Consider the following 26,213-nt stretch of genomic DNA (forward strand, 5'->3'; position numbering starts at 1 on the left):
AGTGTCAATAAAACCGTCTTGCCTGTTCAATGCCTACATCCTTCGAACTCCACTCTCCACAGAAGACAATATAAAGCTGTTTTTACAGACTGACTGGTGACTTTGTGGAGTGTGCCTTTAACACATTTTTTTTAATGTAATCAAATTATCATAAACAATCTACAATGAAGCAAACCAGTAAACCAGTAAAATATATTAAACCATCATATGAATACTGGATTCTGGTGGTCTAGACAAACTGGGTTGTGGGTATGTGCATGCTGGGAGTACTGGACCCACCTTCTCTCTTAACAAGGGTTTTATCCCATTTTTAAAAGAAGTATCTCTTGGACATTTTACACCTTTAATGAATAGCATCAGTTGAACGGTAGAGGGAATGAGAGAAGAGAGAGATGGGAAATGACATGCAGTAAATATCCACAGCTAAAAGCAAGGTTTTAGAAGAGTTTACTGTGCTGAATTAAAAATGTGGCCGGTAGTGGTCGTGGGGCTGCATTTGTTAACTCCCACCCATGGCCTCCATAAGGACGTGGAGAGCTCTGCCTGCAACCCCATTTATAGTAATAATAATAGAACATTAAATATGTTTAATTCTAGAGCACTTTAAAAACCAGGTAAGAAAGTTTAGGAACAAACAAGAAACAAACAATAAACGAAAGAGAGAATGTATATGTATTGTTATAGTCAAATAACATAAAAGACATGTCACTCAGAAATACTACTCAGGTAAAACTGAGTAAAAAAACCCCAGATCTCTTACACTGATTTATTGACTTACTGATTCTGTCAGCACTAGTTCTGTTTCAGTTTTTGCCTCTGTGCCATGACTGTCTCAAATTACCCTGTGGATGTGTTTTGCAAGGATTACAGTAAGACCTAATATCAAAAAAGATGAGAGGGAATTTATAGAGTGACTGGTGAGCTGAGGAGAGAGTGACGTGATTCTTCTTGGAAAAGATAGGATGAAAATGTAAACACTCTCACTGTGACCTGAAGAGTATTTTTACTGTCTCAGCCAAGTGCTCCTGGTGTTTTAATTGTGAATATGGAAGCATATGCTGGCAGCCATGTTGGCCTGCAACAAGACTCCACTCTTTAATCTGTCCAATTTTTAAAAACAATCTTCATTAATAATGTTTAGAACTTTTTCTTAAAGCTGGAGTTGACACCGTACATAATGTGATTAACAAATCATTCAAATCCAATGAGCATGTTTAATATGAAGTGGTGTTCTACCTATTGATTCAATATGCCTTATCCTTTAATCCGTGCCATGTTTTTCAGCACACCAAGAATCAATTCCAGGTTTTCTGTGCAGCACAAAGCTGCAAGGCCTCCTCCTACACTTGTAGTACTCGACTAACTTGGACCCACTTTGTCAGCAAACGTTTGAGTTCTTTACTTTGACTAGATGAACTTTAAAAGGAATTAGAGCTCCTAAGCTGTTTTTCACAGGCTTAACCGTAAAGAACCACCGGTTTGGGAGCCTCTGCAGATTTTTCTTTCACTTTGGGTTTTCCAGCATTCCTCTTTGTTGCAGAAACAGATGCCACTTCCTCTTCATGTGAGATGTGAAACACTCCCAAATGTACAAATGTGTGTGAGGGAAATATGCTGGATGTTTATGCAGAGCTGCAACAGTTCACTCTGACTTTTAAGAGTGGCTTCGCTTGATCATTGAGATTGTGTATTTATGTTTGTGCCAATGAAAGCCTTCAAAGACGATGTCAGATATGCTTAATTATTTTTTTTCAGTTTGGATCTGTGCAACTCAGGATGATGTTTGGACATGTCTCGTGACACAAAAGTGTCAAAGTACACAAACTACAAATAGCCTTTACTAACAGGAACCTGTGAAACGTGTGTGTGTGTGTGTGTGTGTGTGTGTGTTGTTCCACAGTCAAAATTTCAAGTAGTATTCTAATGTCTCTCAGCAGTACATGGTCCAAAAATAGTCAAAAAACTTTGCAAAAATGTAGCATGCAACTGTCCATAATCTCGGTGGTAACGGTACGGTAGTGGAAATACAAAAATGCTGTCAAAATATAAATGTTTTCACACCCTGCAGTGAGTAAAATAATTGTTCATTCAGTTGAAGACATCCCGTGACCTTCTGATCGACCCCTGACCAAACTGGACACGACTTCTTGGTTTGATTGAAGTTTTCCCAGCAGAAATCTCTTCCTCGCCATGTCCTGTGATTCAGACCCTTACGTCTTCTCCACCGACACTCTACCCAATGACCTCCGCTTCCTCCCTCCACTGGCCAACGGGCGTCTGGGCTGGAAGGTGTACAACAACATCATGCACATGGGTGGTGTGTATAACGGAGAGGGTGGACATTGTCACCGCGCGGATGTCCCCTGTCCTCTGGCGGTTAAAGTTGAGGTGGAGGAACCTGCCCGACATACCTACAGTCTGGACACACACACAGGTGACCTCTGCGGAGCAACCTGTGTTGTCGCTGATCTCATTTCATGCTGCGAAGAACTATCTCTGCTAACTGTCTCCTCTTCTCATCCAGGCATTTTCACACACACCATGAGCTCAGCCAGAGTAACAGCCACACAGTCTTTGTATTCACATCGCTACTACTCCAACCTGATGGTGATGGAGATTTTGTTGGTGCGGCAGGTGACGTCAGAGGAGGCAGTTACTGTCAAGCTGGTCAGTTCGTTCACACCTGAGAGCAAAGACATTGATTTTGAGTCTGGTCCTGATTACAAAGGAGGGAGGTACTGTGAACAGTGAACATGTAAAATACTTTTTTTTCTCCTTATAGTACAAGGGTGATTTTATACATGGGCCTCTTCCTCTCTCCCTCAGACACATCCAAGGCCAGACAACCACTGCTGAGTTCCCCGGTGGCTCCTGTCCCGCAGTGCACCTTCTCTGGACCTACATACCTGAGACTCTGACGCTGCCTCCAGAGCAGAGCCAGGCTCGCTGGGGCTTCATCTTGATTGTGGCCAATAGTTTAGACTCTGCTGAGGCCAGTTTTGATGAGGGCTTGGATCTGATGGCGACTGGTAACTTGCGTCCCTCTCACGAGAAGGCCTGGAAAGAGCTGTGGCTGCAGAGCACGGTGGAGGTGACAGGGTCAGAGAGTCTCTCCAAGGCTCTGATCGGCTGCATGTTCTACCTCCTCAGTGCCTTCCCCTCCATACATGACACCTCCAGCTCCTTTGGTGGAGTCAGTCCAGGTGGGCTGTCAAATGGTGGGGATGGTCAGGACTACTGGGGCCATGTTTTCTGGGACCAGGTAAGGCTGGTGGAAGTTAATGCCTACATATGTCTTTTTATGTCTTTTTTGGTTGTATGATCATTGTATCACACAGTGACTGTACCTTCCTGTGACAGGACATCTGGATGTATCCTGGGATCGCCCTTTTCTACCCCAAGTTAGCCCGAGCTGTGCTGGAGTACAGGGTGAAGACTATAGATGGCGCAAAAGACAACGCCCAAAGGCAGGGCTTAAAGGTATGAAGATCAGTGGGATAGTCAGGTGTCACCATCAAGCTCTTCTGCATTCACTGACACTCACGATGCATGTAGGTTCACAGCTAGTTAGTGAGCTAAACACACTTTCAGTGAAGGGTGAAAACTAGTAGGCTACTGGGAACTTTTGCCTTTATTCTGATAGGACAGATAGACAGGAGGGTCAGGGAGCGCGAGAGAGAGAGAGAGAGGGAATAACATGCAGCAAGGGCCTGTGGATCGGCCTCAAACCCATGGCCGCTGCGGTTAGGACTAAGCCTATATGCTACGTGCTCCACTGGGTGAGCCACCGAGGCGCCCCGACTGAAAACTACTTTAAGCTCAAACTTAATCTCAAATAAGTCACAAATAACTAGAGATACTGATCCAACAAATCAATATTTCATATTAGATGCATGATTTGACAAAATGGACGACGTAACAACAGTATTTTACACAGTGTAAGATACTGTGTGTGTGTGTGTGTGTGTGTGTGTGTGTGTGTGTGTGTGTGTGTGTGTGTGTGTGTGTGTGTGTGTGTGTGTGTGTGTGTGTGTGTGTTCTGCATTTTACTAATAATAATGAAGCTGTGTCTGAGTCCTCTGAAGAAAAGATTGTATCTTTGCAGGGACTAAAGTTTCCGTGGGAGAGTGCTGTGTCAGGGCGGGAGGTGTGTCCCGAGGACATTTATGGACAACAAGAGATTCACATCAATGGAGACGTGACCCTGGCCTTCCAGCACTATCTCTACCTCACTGAGGTACAGGCTCCTCCTTTATCCCCACTCACCATCATGTTGTCTCAGCCTGTGTGAGGGTGTTAACTGCAGCTCTTTGTTGCAGGATCTGTCCATGTTCAGAGAGGGACAGGGCAGCGAGGTGATATACGGTGTGGCTGATTACTGGGTTTCTAGAGCAACATGGAACCCTCAGGAGCAGAAATATCACCTCCTAGGTAAAGACCATTGTTAGAAAGACAGTAATTACATTGAATTTATTAATCTTGCCATGGTTATCAGGCTGACTCTTTAATAAAAGCTCAATGAAATACATCTGACTCGTCTACCAGAGGAAAAATTCACTATCACACCAAAAGATGTCTACGGAGAAGTGGAACTTCGCTCTCACTCTTATTAAGTTTTAAATGTTAACACCTCTTAAAAAAAAAAATCTAATTCACTTCATTTTGTTTTATTTTTGCTACTGTAATGTCAGATATTTTTTCTTTTGCTTCTATTTCTATTTTTGTTGATCAACTTGATTTTTTTCTACATTCATACATTTTAAATGCCTAAAAAGATGTAATTGTTATTGTATATTAGCATGAATATTCTTATTAAAATATAATGAAGCATTTTGCTTTTTTTGCCATTTAGGTGTCATGCCACCTGATGAGTATTATTACAATGTCAACAACTCTGTCTACACAAACACAGTGGCCAAATTCAGGTACTAGTATTTGAATATTTCCCTGCAGTGCATATTAACTTGTGAATACCAATGATACAAAACGTTTCGCATTTGTCAGTCTCCAGTTCGCTGTAGAGTTGGCTGATATACTCCAGCATCCTGCACCAAAGGAATGGAAAGACGTGGGCGAACACATCAAGATACCTTTTGACCAAGAATCCCAGTACCATCCTGAATATGATGGCTATATTAAAGGTGAATTTTTGCACCTTTGTTGGCACTGACCCACATTACAAAAATAACGTGGTCATGACATGATGTCACACTGTCTTTTGGACCTTTGACAGGTCATCCAGTGAAACAAGCAGACACAGTGATGTTGGGCTACCCTCTTGGACTCACAATGTCTCCAGAGATCAGAAGAAATGATCTGGAAGCGTATGAGCCAGTCACAGACCCTAGTGGTCCAGCAATGACATGGGTAAGACACAGGATGCTGTATGGTGAGCACAAAACTGATGTTGTTAACTCTGGTTGACTAATTAAGTATTAACAGCAAAAATCTACTTAAAGTGACACTTTATAACTTTTGAAAGAAGGAATTTCACATTTTTCCATTTTCAAATTAAAAGTTGAATAAATGAACCATAAAAAGCCCTTGCTCAATTCAACACTCCTATTGTTTTATTGCTATAGCCCTGTATACCAGTCTTGCATATAGTAGCTTATGGAGGCAAACTAGTTATATTTTGCTTTATGAGTTAGTTAACTGACATTATGAGTCCTTTCTACTTGTGCTAATGTTATACTCTACTTTAACCTGTAGTAGTCTTGCTTATAAGTGTCAAAAGTAAACACACTTGTTTTACAGCAATCAGTATTATACTATATAATATCTGATTATTATTACTGACGTTAGAATGTAGCTGGTGGAGGGGACGCTTGTTTTATTTACTTTAGACTGTTGGGAAATCTGATCCATAACAATGCATTTTGTTTTATATGTCAAATCTTTATTTGTAAAGTAACTAGTATCTCCACCTTTCAGAAAATAAAATGAAAATACACTGCCTCTTCTTCTGAAGTATAGTTCTTGAGTGAATGCACTTCTTTATTTTCCTCCATTTAAAGTGGACGACTTAATGATTAAAAATACAGGCTTCATCATTTACTTATTGTTTGTGGTACATATAATCAGCTGTGCTTTACAGTGTCCCTTTGCACTGAATGTAAATGCTTTTACGTCTTTCCACTGTAAGGGTATGTTTGCCATCGGCTGGCTGGAGCTGGGGGAGGCTGAGAAAGCTCAGCGTTTACTTGAGAAGTGCTTCAGCAACATCCAGGGCCCGTTCCAGGTACCACTCTCACACCCACATTATGCCTCTTTACTGAATATTCAGTGAATAAGTGATTACCTTGTCCTCACAGGTATGGAGTGAATCATCAGACGGCTCTGGTGCGGTCAACTTCCTGACAGGTATGGGAGGATTCCTGCAAGCTGTGCTGTTTGGTTATACTGGCTTCAGGTCAGTCATCAATCTGCCCGCCGTGCACAATGGGAAAAAAAACACCTCAGTATGCACAAAGCCCGCACATACTGATACAAAGTTTGACATAGTAAGTGTTTTTTTTTTTGTTTTTGTAGAGTTCAGAAGGAATGCCTGGCCTTTTCCCCACTTCTTCCCCATGACATTTCTGAGCTCTGTGTCCGTGGTGTGAACTACCTGGGCAGTCAGATGGACTGGCTGCTGAGGAAAGATGATGTTTGCATCATACTGAGGGAACAGGCAAGCAGAGATGGCGACGCCAAGCCCTACGATCTAGTGGTTGTCCTGAAAGCATCAGGAACTAAAATCCCTCTCACACCAGGTAAAAGACATACTAAGATATGCAATGATAGCTGCCCATTTCAATTTCTTAGGACTTTCATTGTTGCAATAATGAAAGCAAGTACATTAATGATAACGAACAACACACTTCACCTCCTGAACTATAGCAACAAAATGGCAAGAACATAAAAACTTGATAACAGTAGTACATGTGATTATAGGAAGGGCGTAGTATTTGAGTGATAAAATAAGAAAAAGTGCAATAAAGGCTGGATTACCAACCAGGCAAGCAGGCAGTATACAACTGCCCAGGGGCCCAATATTGTCAGGAGCCACAAAAGCCCCATGTTTATTCTATTATATTTCTATCTGCATAATTGCATTAATTGCAAATTCACTAGAAACTTGCACCACTGACGTAGAATTTGAACTATAACAGGTCCTCCATTCTCCATCTTGTGGGCTCAGTCTTAAAGAGTGACCCCATGTCAAAATCAAGTTTTAAGATTTTTTAAGAAGAGTTCAGTTTATATTTTGCTCATTTCTTGTAGTTTTTCAATTAACACAGAGAAAGCCTCGGGCAATTCCATTCTCCATTTGGAGCACTGTAAGGTTTTTATAATCGATTGATCAGTGTATAAAATGTCAGTGAAACACTCGCATCATTATTCTCTGAAGCCCAAGCTGACATATTCAGATTGCTTTGTTTTGTCTGACCAACTGTCAAAAATGTCAAAATTTGAATTTACTATCAGAGTAAACTGGGAAACACTGGTTGGTGTCCCAGGGGTCTGAGAAATTAATGAAACTGCTATGTGTAGTTTAAGTCAATATGGACCCGACAACAAATGTTTGCCCTGGGGCTCCTCAGGAGGTTAATCTATGATGATATGATGAGAAAAAAATCATAAACTGCTAAACTGAAGATATATGTCATCTTTTTCACGTCCAGAAATGTATACGTATTTTCCTGTGAATTATCATGTTGCACAAAGTCTTGATGGCAGCAGACATATATATTGATGCACTAACAGATTATTTTGAATTAACTCATATACATCTGTATTTTCAGGGCAGCCAGTAACTTTTCCTCGAGAGCCAGGATATGTTTGCAAACTGGCTTGGACGTCTTCCTGCTGGCCTTTCTGAAACAGGAGCCCTGACCCTGCTAATCATTTCACTTATGCATATTTAAACATATGTTGAACTTATGTTGTATGGTAACATTCACTTGACCAACCATGGACACGATGTACAAAATTCAAAAAAGAAGGGCAACATGAGTTCCATGTTTTTATGGTTACATCGCAGAGCAGGATCATAAGGGATTTACAAAATGTGAATGGATTATTTGTTTAGATTTAATGAAAAGAAAAATGCAAAAAGAAAAACTGGTTTTGTGAGAACTGTGAGGTGGGGAACTGATGGTGAGTATGTAGCACCTGCTCCCTTGTTTATTTGTTCATTTTAAAATTTGGTACAAAAATGTCTTGAAATTTATTTACACTATTTGGAATACTTTTTGAAAAAGCTCCTCAGTTCTATAATATGCCATGTTACAAAACCTTGAACCAATTATGTTGTATTGTAAATGAAATATATTCAAATAAATTCCCCCCATTTGTTTCCATCTTTTGTGACTTTGTTACAAGTATGTAAACAATATTGTGGTGGTCTTGAGACCTCAACACACTGCACCTTAAGAAAAGACATGCAAATAGACAAAACGCACGCAAACTAAGAAAAATATCTTCAATAATTTGATAATGCATGCACAGTATTTAAAAAAAAAAACTCCGTGAGAAAATAATCAATAACAAAACCTTCCTGGTTTTGCAGCTCGTTCGGTTGTGTTTTCTGCATTATTCCTGAATTTGCTTATGTTTTGTCTATATACATGTCTTTTCGTACATTTCGGTGCATTGGGCTCTGAGGGTCACTGTACAGTTGAAAAGTTTACCTTTGTGAACTGGGCCAGTCTTTGCTGTGCTACTGATGTCTTCAAACATCCTGTAGCTTTGCTTTTCTGGAAAAAGAAAGCAACAACTCTACAAGTCTGCAAGAGAATATGGGACAAGGGACAGAAAGAGGCCATCACATCTAAATTTACTTATAGCATTGCTATGCTTTAGGGTTTCTTAAAATATACTCGTATGTGTTTTGTCGCAGTCTCTACCAAACACGCAGGTTACCCATGGTCGGATCGGAGCAAATCCTGGCTAACATCGATTGGTTGATTTAAATCTGAGCAGCGCTGTAACACCGCCCAGCACTTCCGTCGTGTTCGCATGATTTGTATTCACATGTCGACCGTTTCCGCACTCCGCACCACTCCTCGCTATTCATCCAAACGTCTGGCTCCGCCTTTTCAGAGACAATCCACAAATCGAGCAGCTCCTCTGGTCACGGAGCCCCGGGATTGGCTGGTGTGGTTTTGAACCAGTTAAACGGTTTCAGCGGGTGAGTTGGATGCAGAGGATACGGTGGAGCTGTTACCGTCCAGGACGTCCTGTAAAGTTTACACATGAGCCGAAAACAAAGTTGACGTTCCTTCATTTTAGCACATTTATTTTCACGTCAGTATGCGACAGATTTAGTTTTTAATATTAGTGGAGCAGCGAGCATCGGATTTCTTTTTCAGAAACTTGGATATCAAAGGTAAATATTCAAAGACAACATTAGCGTTAACTAGCTAACATCGTAGCGTAAGCCTTTTAATTGCAGGCCAATTTAAAACGTCATATCCAACTCAGTTAAGTAAACTTACTGTGTCTACCAGTAACTGTCACTGTCTTAGGAATTGGAATTATTTGAGTTTTAATGCTCGTTGGTCTCTTTGGGTGTTTTGATGTTAGCTAGCTAAGCTAACTTGTTGCCTGGGTAACGTTACGTTACTTAACCACATTTATATTATAAAACGCTCAGGTCTGTGTTAGGGTGCTGTTAATGTGCTCTGTTTTTGCTGTAACGCGATGTGTCAGAGCTGAAGACAGCTGTGTTACTGTCGACCACACTGTTTTCAAATAGCTAACACACTAATACGTCCGCGAAAACAGAAGACATTACGCATGCACCGACTTCACATAGAAAGACAAGAACAGTGCAAAATGGATCTGTCAACGCGAGACTGAAAAACAAACAGAAACCAGAAAAACCTAGACTGATAAATGACTGCTTCAAATGTGCAGTTTCGCATTATTTGTCAATGTACTCTATTAGTTTGTGTATTGACATTATGAAAAGGCAGCGTTTCCCCAGAATTGGCAGTGACTTGAAATGGCATTTTAATTGTTTAGTAAGGTTGCTTGTCTGTGTCACTGATAACCTAGATAGTTAACCTTGCAACACTGTTAACCTTTGAATGAGCTGTAGGTGTGTGCCTTATATTTCAGGATCCCTTTTCGAGCAGAAGTGACTAAATAGACTGTAATATTACATTTAGATATTTACAGTGTAGCTTTTATGGTAGATAAAGTTATAGTTTTTCTTTTTGTAATGTTAATGGTGGGTGTTTAGTTGGTTTAAAACAGGTGTGTTCAAATAGTCATACTGAAAGGGCGAAAGAGACTGCCAAAATTGTTCATGCCTTAATGTTCTCTAGGTGAAGCTCCAAATTTGTCCCAACTTGTCTTGATTTTAATTGCTCAATCTTTGCCCCAGGCCATCACCATGAACTCTGTACTATCATCTGTACGTTCTCTCGTGCAAATGTTTGATGGCAAAACACAAGAATTCATCAGTGACATTGATAATGTCCACATGGTTTGGCTTGAGGAGATCCAACAAGAAGCCAACCGCATGTTCTCAAGGTATGCTTAAAGTAATGTCCTAAAATTCAATTGAATAAATTGTTAGGTCTCTTGTTTTGTTTTTTTCACAGGTTTCCATCTTTAGAAATATTTCGTTCTGGGTAGTTCTACTTAATAATTGATTTGAAGGTTTTTACTAATAAAGCTGTTTTGTTTTATTTCAGAGATTTTAATGCGGAACCAGAATTAATGCCAAAAACACCATCACAGAAAAAGAATAGTCGCAGGAAGCGTGTATCTGTGGGGCGTCAGGAAGACAACCAAGCAAAGAGAAGGTTTGTTGCTTTCATTTCACAACAGTAAGGTCTAAATTATCACATTTCTTCAAACCTGAATTTTAAGCATGTTGTGTCTTTGTAACTCTAACTAAATGTTCCTTTACTTCCCAGGTTTTCAAAGGGAAAGCGCAGTAACCTTCGTGGCTCATCTGTCAAATCACTGAACTTCATTGCTGAAGAAGAATCTATTCCTGAAGCTTCCGCCTCTCAAGACAGTACCACTACACAGCCTAAACGCACCACCCGTAAAAACAAACAGACAAAGCCAGAGGTGGCAGAGGATGTGAGCCATTCACCTCACAGCAGCTATAAAACGGAAGAGGTGCAGAACAAGAAACCAGAGCTGGTAGAGGAAGAAGAGGTGGACAAAAATACCAAGGTGAACAATGCAGAAGTTGAGCCTGATGACTTACCTAGCACTGCCCCATCTCCACCCAAGAAACCCTTACCTGAGGTTGTCGTCAACATCTCCTCATCAGACCGCTTGTCTGCTGAGTTTGCTAAAAAGCAGGAGCCATCTCCTGGCCGTACAGCTGCTAAGATTGCAATAGCTGGAGCTGCGCAAAGCTCACGGCGGAGCTCTGTGCGGTGCTCCCTCAAGTTACGTCACTCACTGGCTGGTCTGCGGCACAGTATGACACAGGAGTCTGTTCGCCGTGCATCCCGTCGTTCCATGCTTAAGAGGAAGGCAGTGCGCACGGGCAACTCCACATGTAGCAGCAACATTAGTGGTGAGAGATGAGCCATATGTGGCTTATAAATACATAAAATGCAGAACATTTGCAAATTCTTTAGTACTTTGATTCTTATTAAGCTATGTTTTATATCATGTAATGTCTTTTCTATTTGTAGTGGACTCTTGCATGGACTCTACGGAGGAAGAGGATAAGGAAGTGTGAGTAATAAAATTTTTATTTGCATGGATGCATACATTGTCGACTTTGCATCTAGAATTTAAGCTATTTGTAACAGTAACTGGTAAATTTGTCTTCATAACCTACTTTTAGCTACATGTGACTGGTCATGAATTCATAAGTTCTTTTTTAAATATGAATGTATTCACTGCTATAGCATGCCAGAAGCTGTAACTTCAGACACAGAGGATAATGCTGCAGCAGAAGAATCTCAGGAAACTCCAAAGGTATAAATATTTTTGTCTGTTAAGTGTCAAACTGAAATTGAATTCATCCAACACTTATTGATCAGCTGATATTTAATATTATTTATATCAAACAAATGCTTACCTAGATTAACCAGAGTATACATCCATCTGTTGGGCGTATTACTCGTTCTGTGGCTGCAAACTCTCCCACGCTGGCACCCCCATCGTTGTTTATTGCTGAGCAGAAAATGAGCACTCCCAACAAGAGAACAGGTATGAAAAATCAACATGTTTTAATTAGATCTTGTTTAGTTAGATTTTAGTTAATATTTCTTGTTGAATGTAAAAATGTATTGGTATCTGACAGTTGTAACAAAATGTAACATGTATGCACTAAATACATGTTTGCATTTGTGTTTCAGTTGTCACTGAGAAACAACAGACTTCCCAGTCAAGTCGGAGGTGAGTTGTGGGTGTGTGTGCTGGGTATCATTTGATGGGCTGTTGTCCTGTCTCTACATATTGTCAGGATTTAGCTGTTGTCCTAAATGACAGAGGGCAGAATACTGTACTTTTTGATGACTGCAATGACATGATGTGTCAGTGTGTTGAGACTGTTAAATACATTCTGTGTTGTGTCTTTTTTTTTTTTTTTTTTTTCTTTTTTTTTTTTTTTTTCTTCTTTTTTTTTTTTTTAAACAAAAACATTTTCTGTGTCTCCAGGTCAAGTCGAAGCACTAAACGTAAAGCACCAGATACTGTAGAGGAAAGTCCCACAAAGAGGTTCTCTCCTCCCAAGAAAAGCCAAAGTGTAAGATGCAAAAATCTCTCTGAGTGTTAACGTTGTAAAATGGAAAATATGAAATGCATATGAAAAATGATGGATGAATTTTTTTAATCAAATAGTAATGCTTTGGAATTTCCTCTTCTTTGTTTTTTGATAAACAGGCAATCAGGCCCAACATGAGATCTTTTCTCCACACTGTGCAGAAGAATCAGATGCTGATGATGACTCCAAACTCCCTCGGCCGCACAGCTGTTATCAAGTCCTTTATTAAACACACCACTCCGATGAGGGTTGATCCTAAGGTAAGTCAAACATTTAACTCGTAGCAAAGCAACAACATTGTAACTTTCCAAAGCTACCTTTATAGTAAAACTGTATCTTTCACCTCCTGTTTGTATTGTAGGTTTTTGAATTTGAGCTCTCATTATTAGTGCTGTTTAGAGCAGAAAATACTTATTAACTGGCCAAAAACAGATGTGGTGTTATAGTGAATGTAAAGTAAATAGGATTGTGTCTAAACCATAATCTTATGTAGCTTTTTAGAACATTTTGTAGCTTGGAACAGCACAAATAAACATGGAGAAATGTCACAATTAAATTTGATATTATTGCGGTTGATGAAGTGTGTATTCTTAAGTTTAGAAAACATTATCGCTCGCTTTTGTTGCGCTGTCAAACTATGTGGTCCTCTTATTTGGATATTTTTTTCTCCTCTCCTCAGTTGAGTGTTGGTATAGTGGTAAGTGAATTTTGAAGAACTTTGTGGGCGTTTGATGGTGTCTAATATCCCATTATGCAATTTGATTAAATGTCTGCTCATTTAGAACTTAACTTTAGAAGAGCCCCTTTCCCACGTTTATATTTCAACCTAAATGGTCAGGCATTTCGTTTACATCAGAGCTGAAATTAAGGCTGTCGCATCTTCATAGCTCAAGATTTAGAGAGATTTCTATTAGATATGGTCTCTAGTGAGAACAGAAGCTGCAACATTCCTGGATAAATAATTCAGAAGGCTTAGGGTTAAATGTTGTTTAGAATTAGACCCTATACTACACCTCATGTATTTTAGACAGACATGCGCGTAAGCAACCGAAACTTACTCACAATAACTGAGCCCTGCAATTTTGCAGGGTCCTTGTGTGAAAGGGGCTACTGGATATACATTTTAACAACACCCCCAAGCTGTACTTTTTAGTTGATTGTGTCTCTGATTTCACAGGTCACTAATACTCATACTTTGCAAGCCTTTATAATCTAACAACCCTTCAAACCACCTAAAAAGCTTTGGTAACCTCACTGTTTGCTGACTGTGACACTCCTGACGCTCCTGGTGGTGTTTGGACACTGTTGTGGTGATGCACTGGGTGATTCTCTGTTGGTTTTGCTTCATTTTGTGTTTTGTTAGATGAACTATTGTTACAGAAGATATAGGTACAACAGTAGTTGTGCTTGACTGTGCAACAAAGCTTGTTTAAAGCGATACAAGATCTATCTTTGGAGTTTTATTCACCACTGAGAGCTGTAGGCAGTTGGTTACGTGGTTAACTTTCTGTACATACTTAAGGGTATCCGCAAGTCTTAAAAAGCATTAAATTCAGTTCCCTTAGAAAATCTAAAAACTTTGATTAATAAATTAATGATTTATTTTCAATTGGTTAATCTGTCAATCAATTTTCTGTGGCTTATCTGGATCCAGGCATGGATGTATTATGAAGCAACAAGCCCCTGGGCATAAACAAGTAACAAGCCCCCCCACCCCACCTATACTCCCAGACTGAGAGAAACACAAAACGACTACTTTTTGCATCTCTAGTTTTGCCTGTCTTTGTCATCTTTTAATTGAGTTCTGTGACTTTAAAGTAAGAAATGTTAAGTCGCCTCATACGGCACCTCTAGTTCAGGGGCCATCTGACCCCTCTCACTACACTCACAAGTATACGTTGGAGACTTCAATGGAGATGCTTTTTGTTCACATTGAATCGAGTGACATCATGCGTTTCCAAACTGTGTTGTGGTTCCTTTTGAGAAAAGTTCAGCCTTGCAAGCAGAAGCTCAAGCACTAGCCAATCTAATCACATTTATGCAGGTCTAGCCTGGCATTCAAGGTCAAAATGGGGGTTGAGGGGTTGAGAGGTTGATTAATGTGGTTGGGGATTACAGACTGTTTAGTTATCCATACATGAATTATATTAATGGGAATTATTGTTACATTTGGTAATGACCTGAAATGTCTGAAATGTGATTTGTTGAACTCTGGAGGAACCCTGTATTTGCTGAAACTGTTTGCACAGACGTTCAGAGACCAATAATCATAGGACAGAGGACAGGATGTCTCCCTGATATCATGTGTCCCTGCTGTTCAATAATATCAACATGAACATAAACTTGACTTGACTTATTCTCAGAGGTGATCTTTTGGATTATTTTGATATTTTCCACCTATTACAGTCTGTTTTTAATTAAGTGTAGAAGGTGTTTTCTGAAAACAACGTTTCCTAAATTCTTTTTATCTTATTCTGTCATTGCTTTCTGTCTTGTCAGTCAAAAGAGCGTCACAAACTGGAAGCACTCAAAAAGAAGCAGGAGCAAGAGGAGGAAAGGATGAAGAAAATGGAGGAGGACAAGAAAAAGAAACAGGAGGAACTTAAAAGGTTAATGATCAGTGTCTTTCAGAGTCAATACACTATGACTGGACAGTTTAGTGATTCATCTTTTTTTTTATTATTACTATTATCACATTTATTTATAACACATATAACTTTTAAATTTTGTTTTCTAGGAAGAGGGATGAGAGGCTAAGAAGGGTGTTTGAAGCCAAAGTAAAAGAAGAACAGAGAGAGGAAGAAAAGAAAAAGAAGATCGAGCAGAAAATGGCTCAGATTGATGAGAAAAATGACAAGGTATGCAACAAAGTTGGTGATTGAATTTGTATGTTCACCTCAAAACAGCATGATATCTCATCTTTGATATTGTGTCTCTTCATGCAGCGTCAGGCAGAGGAGAAGGCCAAGAAGAAGGTGGCCATAAAACGTCAAGAGGAGCTGGAGCAAAAGAAGAAGTTGGAAGAAGAGGCTAAGAGGAAGAAGGTTCAGCAAGCAGTGAGATGATGCTATTATTTATTTAGTCATATCTGTGCTTTGTTTGGTCTGTGTGTTTGATGTAGCCATACCTACGGATGAGTAGTTTTTACACACTTGTATGTTTTAGTGTCTTTAACGCCTATCTCTGGATTTTTTTCAATATACAGTATGTATGTATGCAAAGTACAAATTGTTCATCACTTGTCATGTCTGCCACATGACAAGGTTTTTTTTTTTTTTTTTAACTTAATTTCCTTTGCCATTATACATTGCAATCAGGCTTTTCTTATGCTATATGTGTATGTTAAAACTTAAGGAGGAAGAGAAGCGGCAGCAGGAGGCCAAGAAGAAGGCTGAGGAGGAGGAACAGCGAGCTCGTAAGCTGGCTGAGACTCGCAAAGCACTGGAGCTGAAGAGGGAGCAGGAGCGAGAGAGGGAGAGGGAGCTGGAAAGAGAACGACAAGCTGCTGCTGAAAGGTAATCTATTAGTGCCATAAGAGCTACTTTATAAAGTGAGTAGCCTCATTACCTTTTGAGAACGAAAAAGGTGTATTAAACTGAAATTTGCACAGGTGAAGATGAGACTCCAGAGCTTGTTTTTCTGACTTCTTGCCTTTTTTCTTTTTTTTTCCAGGGAGCGAGTGGAAAAAGAAAAAGCTCTTGCTCTGCAGCGCGAACTGGAGAGAGCAGCGAGAGAGAAAGAGAGGAGAGAACTGGAGGAGAAAAGAAAACTGGTAATAAATTTAAATTTGGAACCAAAATGTCTTTAACATGTTTCTGAATTGTGAATGTTTGAGCAGTCCAAAATTAAGTTTTATAAGTTTTATAGTACACGCACGGGAGATGGCACATAACAAGTCTAAGCAGTCACATGGTCAAAAGAAGCCACTCAAATAAGTAAAACTGCTGATAGGCAAATATCTTACCCTACACTTATGTGGCTGAGACTGGTGATCTTTATTTGATGTCACCATTAGAGTCCATAGTAACTGATTGATGCAAACACCTGAACTCAGATTACTCTCTCAGGTATATTGCTCAGGTGCTCATCTGTCTGGTTGTTCATGTGCTTTTTGTTCCAGCAGGAGGCGCAGCAGAGGTTAGCTGCAGAGGAGAAAGCTGCTAAAGAGAGGGAAGCTGCTAAGCAGAGAGAGGCTGCTGCGAAACAGGCTGCTAAGACACAGGTAAACCAGCAAGGGAAAAATATACTTAGTTTAGCTAAACTAGCACAACAAAACATTAGCAACAGTTGACATAAAGGTTAACTATTCTCAATATAAAAGATCTGTTTGTTTCATTTAATTGATGATGTAATAACTAAATGTACTGCTTATTTTTTTCTGTCCTCTGCCCTCTGTAATGAAGGCTGCTGCTGGGCTGAACGTCACTATGGATATCGAGGTAAGACCATTTTCACTGTAAACGTCAGATACATTTTAAAAAAACGTTCTGCACCTGTGCATGTAAGGCAAGAAAAAGATTGGGTTTGGTTGTAATTGTTTTTTATTGACGGTATTATTTCACATGAATCATTTACCTGAATGTTGAAAGGTCTCTACTGGTTTGTTATGCCGTGGTGGAAACATTTACAACTTTTGTCCTTATCCTTTTCAGAACTCTGTAATGAGTACACCGGTTGGAAAAGGTGGTGGCCTGAATGTGACTGTGGATATTGAGGTAAAATTTTAATTACGTACAAGTATTTCATGGATTTCTGTCTTAAAACGTGAGCGAACTAATTTCTCATCATTCATAATCTCAAGATCCATAATGTGTGTTTTATCCTCCTCTGCAGCAATCACCACAATCATACGCCATCACTCCAAAGGGCGGCAACAAACCTCTGGTTATGTCCAAAAGTGCAGAGGATTACGGAATGGACCAAAACAGTGACGACTCTACTGATGATGAGTCTGCCCCGAGGAAACCGATTCCGTCCTGGGCAGAGGGTATGTGTGAATGATCAGGCTCAGTCTTCCAAACTGCTGCAGTAGTGTTGTACATTAATGCAGTTTAGTGATTTGTGTTTCATAACAAACAAGGTTGAAAGCGACTGTTAGGGATGGGAATTTCTAAGATTTTATTGATATCAATGCCATTATCGATTCTGCTTATCGATCCGATTCTTTATCGATTCCTGTGGATTTTCTGTGTAGAAAAAAGTAGGTCTATACAGGTTTTCAGTGTCAACAATGCAAATTCTATTATGAGTCCCTGAACACTGAACAAGATAGATAACTGCTCTGTAGTTGTTCAATCCCTCGAGGTGGGGGGTGCTGTCTGCCTCTTCAGGTCTGCCTTGTATTAATTTACTAAAAAAGAAAAAAACAAACTACTGATGGGAGCCAGCTCCCATCGTTCACTTAAAAGAGCCCGCTCATTCGCGACCGGCCCATCACTAATATGTACCTTCACTGCTCTGCTGAGACTGGGAAACACTCGTTGACCGGCGGCGTATAGCGTCAAAAACATGGCACTCCTGATATTTAATGCCCTGCTGCGTCTACAGATGTTCCAGCATGTTGCTGGTGTTTCCACCCTTGCTTGAAATCTTACTGCCACAGACATTGCACATTGCGCTGTTAGCGTCATTTTGTGTGAAATTAAGCCACACTTCCTCGACTCCTTCGTTGTCGCTCGCGCTGACTGCCTCTGTTTGTAACTAGCATGTCTACTGTGTAGCATTTCTCCACTGTGTGGCAGACTGTCCTGGATGCTATCAGAGTTTAGGCTAATGTTGGCTTTTATTGAATTTGGGGAAGTTATACTCGTGCTAGTGTTAATGTTTGCTGAACACATCAGGTAGTGTTCATATCCTCAAAATCCTTTCCTCTGGTAATGTTCAAACTGAAAACATATTGTTTTAAAAATACAAACAAGTATGTAAGCCAAGAGGCCAAACGGGGTTATGTTAGAGTGACTAGCTCTGTTCTGCATAACAAGAACAGCATGTTTTTATGTCCACAACCTTTGCATGGAACATCAACTGATACACCTGAAACATGCAGCTCTAGCCTTTTTAGCATGATGTCATGTATGTAGCCATTAAGTGCATATTAACAATCTTTTTCCAAGATTTTGTTTCATTATGAGTCAGCTGGAAAAATTACAAAGACAGTCAGAGGCCTGCAACAGTTGTCAATTTAGCCAAAAATGCCTGTTACCTTTTTTTTTTTTTTAAATAATATACAGACCTGTTTGTTGTAAGCTATATGACTGCAGTCTCAGGTTGTGTAGTCTTAAGTCAAAACATTGTTTATATTTTTTCTTCCTCCCAGGTCCCAACCTGCAGCAGATCATCATGAAGCAGTACTTCAACCCTCCTGATTTAGACTCTTTCTTTGGAACGATTGAACCACCAAAACTGGAAAACATATTTTACAAGAGCAAGCCTCGCTATTTTAAACGCACCAGCTCTGCTGTGTGGCACTCACCTCCAATTGGAACCAAGTAATGTCTGTACACGGATACAGATATACACTGCTGTATATAGTTTAATTTTTTTGCTTTAAAACGTGTTTCCAATAAAGTAAAGTTTTTTTTCTGAATGATTTTTTCCACTATTAAATTTGTTTGAAGGTTTTAGGCACCAACATTTTAGAAATATTGTTACTAGTATGTAAAATATCATGGATTTAAGTGATACATGTGATGAAACTGATGCTTGACTTGTACTTGAAAATGAGTCTGTATTATAACCCAGTGGGATATTTGAAAGTTTTTGCCAATTTACCAGTAAAAACTTTCATTTGTATGTGTGTTGACTGTAAATGATAGAATTCCCATGTTTGGGATTTATCAAGTGCATTAAAATGGTTGGTTGCACCAAATATTGTGCAAGTTGCAGCTTTTGAATGCCTCGATAATACATGATCCCCAAGAGAAATGTATATTTTTCATAGGCTGAGGTGTGCCAGTAACCAGTTGGAACTGCAGCTGAAAATGTTTGCCCTGCACACTTTTAGTTATGAGCTATTTTAGCTGATCAGACATCTGCTCAGGTTTAAGGTTGGTGGAGATATAAGTGTTATTTGTCCCACCAGGTCATAACAAGTTAGGCAAAGAGATGTCAATCAAACACAGACCTGCACAGTACGAAATCATTCCCAAATAAGATACAATATGTAAATATATACCATGAGTGTGCAGGGCCTTTAAATAAAAATCAAAGTATTTTATTTCAACCAGTTTATGTTGATAAAGGCCCTTTAAGAAGAAACCACCCATCTTCACATCCTAGTAGATATTTCTTTTTACAGCAAAGGACATCACTGCTTTAGTTGTTTACATGCATTTTATTTAATGTAACTGCTGCTTAAAAGATATAATGTGATAGCGTATTATTACCATTTAAATTTTGATTTGCACGCTTAAATCCACTGTTCACATGGGCATTTAAGAAGTTATTTGTAACTATCCCACCCCTTTAACTGCTGATAGTGTTGCCAGATCGCAAGGTTTTCCGCCCTTTTTAGTTAGTTATTCTTAAATGGGCGGGTATAATTTGGGCTGCTCTCTTGTACCATTAGGGCATTATATTCCAAATATTTCAAACAGTAAGGGAGGAGCTGTCGGGGAGTCAAATATACTGTGTGAGGTGAAAGGGACAGGTGCATGCAGGTGTCCTAAAGAAGAGGACTACGCCTGCACTCAGAATCTGGGGTTATGTTGTATAACGTCCGCTTAAAATTAAGAAAACTGCTGAATTTGCATGAGAACCACCACGTCTTCAGTGTGAAAGCAATTTATTGATGGTTGTCACTACTTACAATTGTACATAGCAACAGGAACTGTTAATAGCTAATTTGGCACACTTGTTTGTTTTTTTTATTTGTATTTTATTTATTCATTTATTTTTACAAAATGTTAACAAATACTGATTAAAAACGGGTCTCAATTTGTATATTTCCTGTTCCCTGTAAAATTTTACATCTGTTCATATAATTGAAGACATTAATGTTAATAACGTATAATGTAACATCATCCTAACGACTTTGTTGTAGCAAAATTAGGTAGATTGTAGACTTTGCGTTTGCTACTTTTTGTCTGTCAAATCTGGCAACACTGACGGCGCTAACGTAGAAAGAGCGGAGGGAGCGACCTAACGTTTCACAGACTGGTAACGTAAGCTGCTCTGCAGAATAACTTCTGTGGCTGGAAATTTAAGGTCGGAAATATTGCACTGCTACACAACTACTCACGTCTGCGAAAAGTCCCAGATCGACAAACCAGGTATGTTTGTGTCACAGCTCGATGCTCATCTATCCTGTAAGTTGTTAGCCTACCTGTCGTGTTGTCTCTGGGATGAATTAATTCATGGTTGCTAACTGTTTGGCAACGTTATTCATATCTTGTAACGTAACTTGTAGCTGTCGTCAGTTAGCTCCTGGTGTGGTAGAATAACATGTTAGGCTCATCGATAAAGTCAGCATTATCGCCACAGTCAAGGAAACTTTTCCCTTTTAGTTTTGTGTTGAAGTTAGCAACCATGTTAGCAAGCCTTGCTATCAGCCCACCTTGACCCAATGTCTCTTTACATAAGCAGGTAAACAGTCTGTGCCTCATACTATCCACAGTTTTGTGAACATAGTTATTAGCTGCGACTCGAAGATAAAAGCTGTTTAGCCAGTTTGACGGTGGCTTTGACCAATAGTGTCTCACTTAAACACACACGTTGTATCAGTTTATCAGGTCGTTAAATTGTGAGGTGAAGGTCAGTTTGTCTGAATCAATATGAATGCAGGTGTCCCCTCAAAGGGTCAGCGCACCCAATCAGGATACTCCACAGAGCCGGGAGTCACTTCATTTGGGCATTTTCTTTGTTAGAAAGAAGTTATTTTACTGAAAACTGTTCACAGTGAGGTGGATTGCCCGGAGAAATTCCTGCATGTAAACTAAATGGTTAAATGTAAAGTGTTTTGATTTTCCATTTACTGTGTTGGGGTCAAGGCAGAAATCTCAAGGGTAGATATCTTAAAACGTGCAAGTAAAACCCAACATGAGCTGCATGGATAGATACAACTAGAGTAACTGAGGAAAAACCGTTTGCCCATCTGAATGGTGAATAGCAGTTACTTGAATGATGTGCATGCTTTCATGAAGTCTTTTTGGAAATCCATTGATTCGGTTTAGCAAGCTCTTCAGTGAAGTGTAGTGAGAAGAATGATGTGTCTGGTCATGTTGGCAGGAATGGTGGAGGGGTTAAGGTATCATCAGCCAGTGTCAGCTGTGCTCTAAAGTGCTTTTGTCTTTTGGCGGTGGTTTGTGATGCAACATACACTGCATCAACTGAGTTCAAGTATCCGTCCAGGTCTTTTATTAGCAGTTGTCTGAAAGGTCTTTGCTTGTTGTACTTTTAAAATGTGCCTATACAGATATGTACTGCCTTAAATTTGACTAGCAGAAGAGTGTCGTGGAAATTTGTTCACTCACTTATTCATTGTTATAATCCATACAGAAATGAGTTCGCAAATCCGACAAAACTTCCACCAGGACTGCGAGGCTGCCATTAACAGACAGATAAACCTGGAGCTGTATGCCTCCTATGTTTATCTCTCTATGGTAAGAAACGCTTTCAAGCCAGCAGCTCGATGTGCATCTTCTCTGCTCAGCGCTCATAGCTCACTACTGCTTGTGATGAAACAAATGTTTTCTCATCTTTCTTTTTGTTCATTTTTAGGCCTACTACTTTGATAGGGATGATAAATTCCTGCCAAATTTTGCAAAGTTCTTTCGCGCACAGTCCAAAGAGGAGAATGAACATGCAGAGAAGCTGATGAGTCTGCAGAACAAGAGGGGAGGCAGGATTTTTCTGCAGGACATCAGAGTATGTACTGACACTTCTTCTACTTAACATTGTTACAGTGTGTCAAGAATGTCAGTTTTATTTTTATTTTTTTCACAGCAGGTTGGTTAAAGAAAAGGGCTTTTGGAGATAAATTTAAATGTTTACTAAATATGGTGCAAGTACCATTTTATGATGAAATGATTAATTATCAGTTGGTTATTTTAGTGGACTCAGCATATCATGAGTATTGAATTGTTGTGAATTATTTATGTCTGTCTTAGAAACCTGATAGAGATGAGTGGGGGAGCGGCCTGGAGGCTTTGGAGTGTGCCCTGCAGCTGGAGAAAAGCGTAAACCAATCTCTGCTGGACCTGCAAAAAATGGCAACTGATCACAACGATCCTCATGTAAGCAGCAAACTAAGGGCTAATGCACACAGGCTCCGGCTCTGTCAAGTCCCAGCTCCTTTTACAGCTGCAGGAAACAATCTGCCGCCATTTTACTCAGCACTATTGGCATTTGACTTAATATTAATTTTAATGATACATTTCATTTGTTTCTTGACACAGCAAAACTTGTTTTTGGTGTTTGTAGTTAGCGAGGGGTTAGGATTATGGTTAGGGTTAAACCGCCCATTCAACCTCAGTTTGTGTGATCAGCTATACTCTGTTGTTTAATATGGCCAAATTCACAATATAGCTGTTTTCGTTTACGTATTTTCTGTCGTCAGACAACGACCAGCACTCATTACCAAGCTGCTGGGTTGTAAATAAAAACATTATTTTATGATCACGACATTGTCAGGCAATATCAACAAAGGGGTTAATGACAGCAGCTGTGCTGTGAGAGTGGGTGTACTGACATTTAAAATAAGTGATGGCAGAGAAGATCTGAAGACAACAGGTTGTCATATTCAGTACTGCTCAAAAGCTGACCTGTTACACATCTAAATAACCTGCAAACCTGTATTCATGCTTGTAAAACACAAGAAATGTCACCAAAACATCTAAAAAAGCTGAAGTCCGCTGGAGAACAAACACTAATGAAACGTTTCTGGTGGAGATTGAAACTGCAATGGAGCCACAGCTGGATACTGTGCAGGTATTGTATGTTTCTGTGGTGTGAAACATACAATACCTGCCATTTAGAGGATCTGACAGTCTAATAAGAAGCAAAATTTTGTCATTTATTTTCCACAGATGTGTGACTTCATAGAAACACATTTTCTGGATGAGCAGGTGAAATCTATCAAACAGCTCGCTGACTGGATCTCAAACCTGCGTCACATGGGAGCCCCTCAGACTGGCATGGCCGAGTACCTCTTTGACAAACACACCATGGCTGAAGAAGGCAGTTAAACTACAGTGTGACACTGATCATCCTGCTCACCTCTGCATGCAAGCCTGCCCCCAAATCCTGTACATGCACTACATATGTTTGCAAAAGCCATATATAGCTCTCTAAACTGGATTACTCCAGACCTCACTTGATGTTACATTCCAGTTTACAAACTATCATAGATGTGTTTTGTAGAAATAAAAACTGAACAGACCTTTATTTATTGCTTATTATGTGTTCATACTTATATATGTCACTGATCGTGGTATGGTGGCTAAAACAACAATTTAATGTCTGCACTGCAATTTGAAATCAGCTTTTTAAAATATTTTCTTCTCTTTGAGCAGTAAGTGTATGGAGGCTGGACTGTGCCACTAGAACATTTAAAGGCTTTTATAATATGTAAAATCACAATGACATGGAAATGAATTCAATACTTTAAAAGTGGATTTGAAAATAACTTCAAAGCACACTTTTTGTTACTCCATGTATTGTTGTATGTGTCTTATGATATTCCATCCCACTGCTTCCACATTTGTCTCCTGATATTAGCATTTACAGTTTATGTTTTTCCACTCTTAGCCAGTGTGTCACATAAAAAATAATTTAGGTCTAACCCAACCTGGGGGTTGACTCCTGTCTAACCTTTTTATCTTTTTTTTTTGTTGTTGTGAATGCTGGATACTTTTACCTCTCTTGAAATGGCCCTAGAAAGAACAATTGCTCTTTGGTTTAACTGTTAACAATTCCTGTCCATACAAAGGCCATGCCTCTGTTTTAACAAACATTGGGAAGCACTGCTGTAGAATCACTTTATGTACACCATATATCATTCCTGTTACAGACAGCTGCTGTTTTTGTGTTTTGGATCCCTAATTTTAAGTCCTGGTACAGTGGTTGCATGTCTTTAAATAGAATGAAATGAAAGTAAAGAGCAAAGCAAAAACAAGTAATTTGGAGACACATTAGTAAATAGAATAGTCCATAATTTAAAAACAATATCATTAAAATGAATTTATCGGCCCATTTAGTTATAATTTAACTGATTTGTACGTTCTTTTGTGAGTTTCATTTAAATTCATGTTCGATGTCCCTCTTTGTTGTTTTTTTTTACTGATACACTCGAAAAAAATCACCAAATTGATAATTAACCGAGGTTATGAATTACAGAGGTTAGAAATTAAAGTATTAGTCTCAAAGATCTCAGTTTCTTATCTTTGGTGACACCTACTTGTATCACTAACTCTGTGTTAGTGACTCGTGTTCCTTGTCATTTTGCGAGTGAGTCATACCAGACTCCCAGTTCATAAAACTAAAATGCAAGGACTTCTACAGTATATAATGTCAACATTGGATCATAGGTTCAGTCGCCATTGTGTTACCTCATTCTGCGACAGTGACTTAAAAGACACTTATTTAAATGCAAATCTTTGAGATTGCCACTTTAAGATGGCACACTTAACCCTCCATATGTCGTATAGGCACATAGTATTCATGTCAAACTGCCTGTCAGTGAGTGTACCCATGAAATACAGAGTGGCTCCTTTAAATGCGCCAGTTGTATGAGGTGAATTGCTCATGTTTTGTGGGTTAACTGCAGATGGCGACTCAGTAAGGCGACTGTACAGTAACTTCTTTAAATTAATTCTAATGTTATCTGGGCACACTGATGTAGATAAGCAGGTGAAAGCCATACAAATGTTTCCTCAGCTATTTCATTGTTGGACAGATTGCCTCTCTCTGCAGATGCTTTATATAAGATGTTTTATGAATATACGTTGGTGTGAATTATACAGTATCCTTGAATAATAAGAAAATAAAGTACTATACAAATTATTTGCAGGTTTTAATTTTTTATTGAAAAAATTCTTGTTAAAATGACAAAAGAAGCATAATGTGATAAGTAATATTTATTAAGAGTACACTGATGGAAACTGATAAGACTTCTAGAGTTTAAGAATATACACATTTTGGCCTCTTGTCACTTGAGTCTCTGCAGAAACTGCAAAGTATTTATTATTCTTCCTTCACATGTTGACGGTTAAATCTCATAAGGTGCTTTTTGCATTACAAGTAGGTTAATTCTTCTGGAAGAGTTTGTCAGGAAGTAAGAGATTAACTCAGTGTTTGCAACAAATCCTTTTCAATTGTGTGTATGGCTTCAGATGATGTAATGCCTTTCAGATGTAAGATAGGTCAGTACCTGTGTGTGTGTGTGTGTGTGTGTGTGTGTGTGTGTGTGTGTGTGTGGGGTGTGTGTGTGTGTGTGTGTGTGAGAGAAATATTTTGAATGCCACACGTGGTATAAAAACAGTGT

At 39.3% G+C, this 26,213-nt stretch overlaps 3 protein-coding genes across 8 annotated transcripts; all 3 read left to right on the top strand.

Annotated features, from left to right (window-relative positions):
- The first annotated feature begins 1,352 nt into the window (after positions 1 to 1,352).
- pgghg (protein-glucosylgalactosylhydroxylysine glucosidase) lies at positions 1,353 to 8,326 on the top strand. Of its 2 annotated transcripts, none has more exons than XM_022756107.1 (14): positions 1,353 to 1,564; positions 2,093 to 2,434; positions 2,525 to 2,735; positions 2,827 to 3,262; positions 3,361 to 3,480; positions 4,106 to 4,237; positions 4,320 to 4,431; positions 4,853 to 4,925; positions 5,005 to 5,141; positions 5,234 to 5,367; positions 6,146 to 6,241; positions 6,315 to 6,412; positions 6,532 to 6,755; positions 7,788 to 8,326. In XM_022756107.1, the coding sequence occupies exons 2-14, from the start codon at positions 2,191 to 2,193 to the stop codon at positions 7,862 to 7,864; spliced, it is 2,094 nt and encodes a 697-aa protein (XP_022611828.1). In that variant the 5' UTR covers positions 1,353 to 1,564; positions 2,093 to 2,190; the 3' UTR covers positions 7,865 to 8,326. The 2 variants fall into 2 exon arrangements, with proteins under 2 accessions (XP_022611828.1, XP_022611829.1); XM_022756108.1 differs by having other exon boundaries at positions 2,175 to 2,434.
- Positions 8,327 to 9,206: 880 nt separating this feature from the next.
- incenp (inner centromere protein) lies at positions 9,207 to 19,601 on the top strand. 5 transcript variants are annotated; one of them, XM_022756141.1, is made up of 21 exons: positions 9,207 to 9,373; positions 10,376 to 10,524; positions 10,689 to 10,799; positions 10,914 to 11,533; positions 11,655 to 11,697; positions 11,874 to 11,943; positions 12,051 to 12,177; positions 12,327 to 12,366; positions 12,628 to 12,715; positions 12,853 to 12,993; positions 13,413 to 13,430; positions 15,233 to 15,342; positions 15,471 to 15,591; positions 15,679 to 15,789; positions 16,088 to 16,248; positions 16,406 to 16,505; positions 16,854 to 16,955; positions 17,137 to 17,172; positions 17,386 to 17,448; positions 17,567 to 17,720; positions 19,050 to 19,601. In XM_022756141.1, exons 2-21 carry the CDS (start codon positions 10,385 to 10,387, stop codon positions 19,223 to 19,225), a joined length of 2,532 nt encoding a protein of 843 aa, XP_022611862.1. In that variant the 5' UTR covers positions 9,207 to 9,373; positions 10,376 to 10,384; the 3' UTR covers positions 19,226 to 19,601. The 5 variants fall into 5 exon arrangements, with proteins under 5 accessions (XP_022611862.1, XP_022611863.1, XP_022611864.1 ...); XM_022756142.1 differs by having other exon boundaries at positions 16,857 to 16,955; XM_022756143.1 differs by having other exon boundaries at positions 15,679 to 15,777.
- Positions 19,602 to 20,871: 1,270 nt separating this feature from the next.
- On the top strand, positions 20,872 to 25,713 carry LOC111229572 (ferritin, heavy subunit-like). The gene is made up of 5 exons (XM_022755941.1): positions 20,872 to 21,003; positions 22,229 to 22,332; positions 22,451 to 22,597; positions 22,840 to 22,965; positions 23,758 to 25,713. Exons 2-5 carry the CDS (start codon positions 22,231 to 22,233, stop codon positions 23,914 to 23,916), a joined length of 534 nt encoding a protein of 177 aa, XP_022611662.1. The 5' UTR covers positions 20,872 to 21,003; positions 22,229 to 22,230; the 3' UTR covers positions 23,917 to 25,713.
- Positions 25,714 to 26,213: the final 500 nt, after the last annotated feature.

Source organism: Seriola dumerili, unplaced genomic scaffold, assembly GCF_002260705.1.
Source record: "Seriola dumerili isolate Sdu_G_001 unplaced genomic scaffold, Sdu_1.0 BDQW01000242.1, whole genome shotgun sequence".
Lineage (NCBI taxonomy): Eukaryota > Metazoa > Chordata > Actinopteri > Carangiformes > Carangidae > Seriola > Seriola dumerili.

What these genes read in the sequence shown, in the direction of transcription:
- incenp (XM_022756141.1), top strand. Translation starts at nt 10,385, where the DNA reads ATGAACTCTGTACTATCATCTGTACGTTCTCTCGTGCAAATGTTTGAT. An exon ending in GACAACCAAGCAAAGAGAAG is followed by an intron (nt 10,800 to 10,913) that starts GTTTGTTGCTTT and finishes TTTACTTCCCAG; the next exon opens with GTTTTCAAAGGGAAAGCGCA. An exon ending in GAGGAAGAGGATAAGGAAGT is followed by an intron (nt 11,698 to 11,873) that starts GTGAGTAATAAA and finishes TCACTGCTATAG; the next exon opens with CATGCCAGAAGCTGTAACTT.
- pgghg (XM_022756107.1), top strand. Translation starts at nt 2,191, where the DNA reads ATGTCCTGTGATTCAGACCCTTACGTCTTCTCCACCGACACTCTACCC. An exon ending in CCTGATTACAAAGGAGGGAG is followed by an intron (nt 2,736 to 2,826) that starts GTACTGTGAACA and finishes TCTCTCCCTCAG; the next exon opens with ACACATCCAAGGCCAGACAA. An exon ending in TAAAATCCCTCTCACACCAG is followed by an intron (nt 6,756 to 7,787) that starts GTAAAAGACATA and finishes CTGTATTTTCAG; the next exon opens with GGCAGCCAGTAACTTTTCCT.
- LOC111229572 (XM_022755941.1), top strand. Translation starts at nt 22,231, where the DNA reads ATGAGTTCGCAAATCCGACAAAACTTCCACCAGGACTGCGAGGCTGCC. An exon ending in CCTATGTTTATCTCTCTATG is followed by an intron (nt 22,333 to 22,450) that starts GTAAGAAACGCT and finishes GTTCATTTTTAG; the next exon opens with GCCTACTACTTTGATAGGGA. An exon ending in TTTTTCTGCAGGACATCAGA is followed by an intron (nt 22,598 to 22,839) that starts GTATGTACTGAC and finishes TGTCTGTCTTAG; the next exon opens with AAACCTGATAGAGATGAGTG.